The sequence below is a fragment of the Lutra lutra genome, chromosome 1 (genome assembly GCF_902655055.1).
Source record: "Lutra lutra chromosome 1, mLutLut1.2, whole genome shotgun sequence".
In the NCBI taxonomy this organism is placed as follows: domain Eukaryota; kingdom Metazoa; phylum Chordata; class Mammalia; order Carnivora; family Mustelidae; genus Lutra; species Lutra lutra.
In genome coordinates, this window is record NC_062278.1 from 44334959 (window position 1) to 44338420 (window position 3462).

General features: G+C 37.6%; 1 protein-coding gene across 1 annotated transcript; it reads left to right on the top strand.

Moving 5' to 3' along the window:
• The first annotated feature begins 315 nt into the window (after window positions 1-315).
• LOC125095937 (L-lactate dehydrogenase B chain-like) lies at window positions 316-1583 on the top strand. Its single transcript, XM_047722512.1, has one exon. The coding sequence runs from the start codon at window positions 367-369 to the stop codon at window positions 1369-1371; it is 1005 nt and encodes a 334-aa protein (XP_047578468.1). The 5' UTR covers window positions 316-366; the 3' UTR covers window positions 1372-1583.
• The last annotated feature ends 1879 nt before the right edge of the window (window positions 1584-3462 follow it).

A 3462-nucleotide genomic window follows, 5' to 3' on the forward strand; every position in this document is an offset into this window, starting at 1 on the left:
ATCTTACACCTTATGCTTTATGCCTTTATAACTGTCCTACATTCATTTGTCCCTCATGGAAATTATGCAGAGCATGAAAGTATGAGAGAGTGAAAAGGATTTTATTTCATACATATTTTCAAGTGGAGAGAAGAAGATGGAAATTTCATACCTGTGTATTTTCTCAGTAAGTAGGAAGGAACATTCACTTCTTGATGTGTTGGGGCATGTTGGGATTTGGAACTATAATAGTGAGGAAAACAACTAGAAAAGATATCATAGGGAATCCAAAAGTGCATAAAATAAATGAATTAAAAAAAACAGCTATAGTCGCAGCGAACATTGTCTTCTGCGCGGGGCCTTCCAAGCAGCTTCTCTCCGGGCACAATGGCAACTCTTAAGGAAAAACTGATTGCACCAGTTGCAGAAGAAGAGGCAGCCGTCCCAAACAATAAGATTACTGTAGTGGGTGTTGGACAAGTTGGTATGGCCTGTGCCATCAGCATTCTGGGAAAGTCCCTGGCTGATGAACTTGCCCTTGTGGATGTTTTGGAAGATAAACTCAAAGGAGAAATGATGGATCTGCAGCATGGGAGCTTATTTCTTCAGACACCTAAAATAGTGGCAGATAAAGATTACTCTGTGACTGCCAATTCTAAGATTGTGGTGGTGACTGCGGGAGTCCGCCAGCAGGAGGGAGAGAGCCGGCTCAATCTGGTGCAGAGGAATGTTAATGTCTTCAAATTCATTATTCCGCAGATAGTCAAGTACAGTCCTGATTGTATCATAATTGTGGTTTCCAACCCAGTGGATATTCTCACACATGTTACCTGGAAACTAAGTGGACTACCCAAGCACCGTGTGATCGGAAGTGGGTGTAATCTGGATTCTGCAAGATTTCGCTATCTTATGGCTGAAAAACTTGGCATTCATCCCAGCAGCTGCCATGGATGGATTTTGGGAGAACATGGTGATTCAAGTGTGGCTGTGTGGAGTGGAGTTAATGTGGCAGGTGTTTCTCTTCAGGAACTGAATCCAGATATGGGAACAGACAATGACAGTGAAAATTGGAAGGAAGTGCATAAAATGGTGGTGGAAAGTGCCTATGAAGTCATCAAGCTAAAAGGATATACCAACTGGGCTATTGGATTAAGTGTGGCTGATCTCATTGAGTCCATGTTGAAAAATCTATCCAGGATTCATCCAGTGTCAACAATGGTGAAGGGGATGTATGGCATTGAGAACGAAGTCTTCCTGAGCCTTCCTTGTATCCTGAACGCTCGGGGCTTAACCAGTGTGATCAACCAGAAGCTGAAAGATGATGAGGTTGCCCAGCTCAAGAAAAGTGCAGATACCTTGTGGGACATCCAGAAAGACCTAAAAGATCTGTGACTCCTGGCTTCTAGGCTGTAGAAATTTAAAACTACAATGTGATTAACTGTGAGCCTTCAGTTTTTCATCCATATACATGGATCGTAGTTTGCTTTTATCTTCCTAAATACGTGAATCTGGGCTCACAGAATCAAAGCCCATGCTTGGTTTAATGCTTGCAATATGAGCCCTTGAACAAATAAAATTAACTATTGTAGTGTGAAAAAAAAAAAGAACCAGCTATAAAGGAGGTAAAGTGATTAAGAAATTATAAGTTAAGAACATAGGGGAAAAAAAATCCTTAACAATATGCCCAAGAAAAGAGTTCAAAATCAGAATGTTTCACGAATTTTGGCTTTAACATCTTCTCTTGCAAACTTTGGCACCATAAAGAGAAATTGACTTTTATGGATTGCCTTAAATTTACTTCCAGTACAAAATTGTTTGATGCAAAATGCCTTTATTTAACAGACCAAAGGAAACCACAACCTTATAACTTAGCATAGCTAATAAAAACAAATCAGTTAAAATGTCCATCAACTAAGTTCACTGTACTTCAGGTAATTAACATACTACAACCTTCCAGAAATTGCTTTTATATCCACACATTCATCCTCACCCTAGTCTATGTTCTCATTTACTTGCTTCTATGAGCGCCAAATTAAATTGTGATTGGGAACTTGTTCCTGTTTACTAAAGCATATTTAAGCAGCCCTAGAACGAGGTAGGACTCAGCATTAGATACCAATAAAACACTTGTGTATTTTATTAGATACACAAAGCTTTTTTTTCTCCTAGGGTTTTCCTGACAAGTTATTGATCCTGTCCTACTATGTTCTTCACAGTGCCATTTTTGTTCTCCTCATACATCTCTATTATTCAGGCTTATTAACTATCCACTTTTTCTGACCTTTTCTATTTCTATGTAAATTGACTAGGAGATACACTTTGTCTTTGCAAAACTTATTTCCTCTGACCAACATATATTTCTGGCCTTCAAGAGGGGGTAGGTTTGCCAAATGAAATGCAGGACACTCAGTTAAGTTTGAGTTTCAGTTAAACAAAATAAACTTTTTAAAATTTAAGTATGTCTCAACTATTTCATAGACATACATATATTTTAAGAAATGATTCTTTTTTCAATCTGAAATTTAAATTTGACTGCATATGCTACATTTATTTATTTTTACTTATTTTTGCCAAAACTGGTAAGCCTAGGCAAAAGATAAACCAAACTGAGATATATAATTATATAAATCAATTTTTTTAAAAAATTAAATAAAAAACACTGCTTTTAAAACTATGCCAAGGACACCTGGGTGGCTCAGTCAGTTCAGTGTCTGCTTTCAGCTCAGGTCATGATTCAAGGTCCTGGGATCCGGTCCCGCATCAGGCTCCATGTTCAGTGGACAGCCTATTACTCCTTCTCCCTTTGCCCCTGTCCCTGCTCTTGTTCTCTCTTTCTCTGACAAATAAATAAAATCTTAAAAACAAACAAACAAACAAACAAAACCCTATGCCAGTAAGATGTACATATGTGCACTAACTTATTTCTATTTTATGCTTAACATGTGTATTTAATGTGAGTCGTGCCTAGATTGACCCTCCCCCCCAAAAAAAGATAGTTCAGTATCACATCATAAATAAAGTTTGAAGTGTGCTATCTTTTACTTTTATAAAACTTTCCATCTATCTGAAAGATAGGATGTTGTAGACCATTAACTTATATCATGATGTATAAAACAGTGTTGTGTTGCAAACTTTTAAGAGGTCAAGTTTTAATGGGTGAAATGAGTTCAAACTTACGGAAAATTTTTAGGTTGAATGGACTAACTAAAGGAAGATATCATTCCCACTAAAAGAAACTAAAAAGCCAAAACTTCTCCACCAGAGTTACCTGTTTAGAGACGTTCAAAAGCGATAAAGCAGCATGGACCAGGGGACTAAAATTCTGGAAAGGAGAGCCCTGCAAAAATATGAGCTAGAGCTGGTTACCTATGATTGCATTAATTACAAGAAAGTCATAGTTTGAATTTGTTTGAGTATACAACATTAGAGTTTGGAAATTCAGATTTTACCCAGTTAGGTGATTACTGCTGGGGAGGAGACAAA

Excerpts from the sequence above, each read along its gene's own strand:
- LOC125095937 (XM_047722512.1), top strand. The coding sequence starts at position 367 with ATGGCAACTCTTAAGGAAAAACTGATTGCACCAGTTGCAGAAGAAGAG.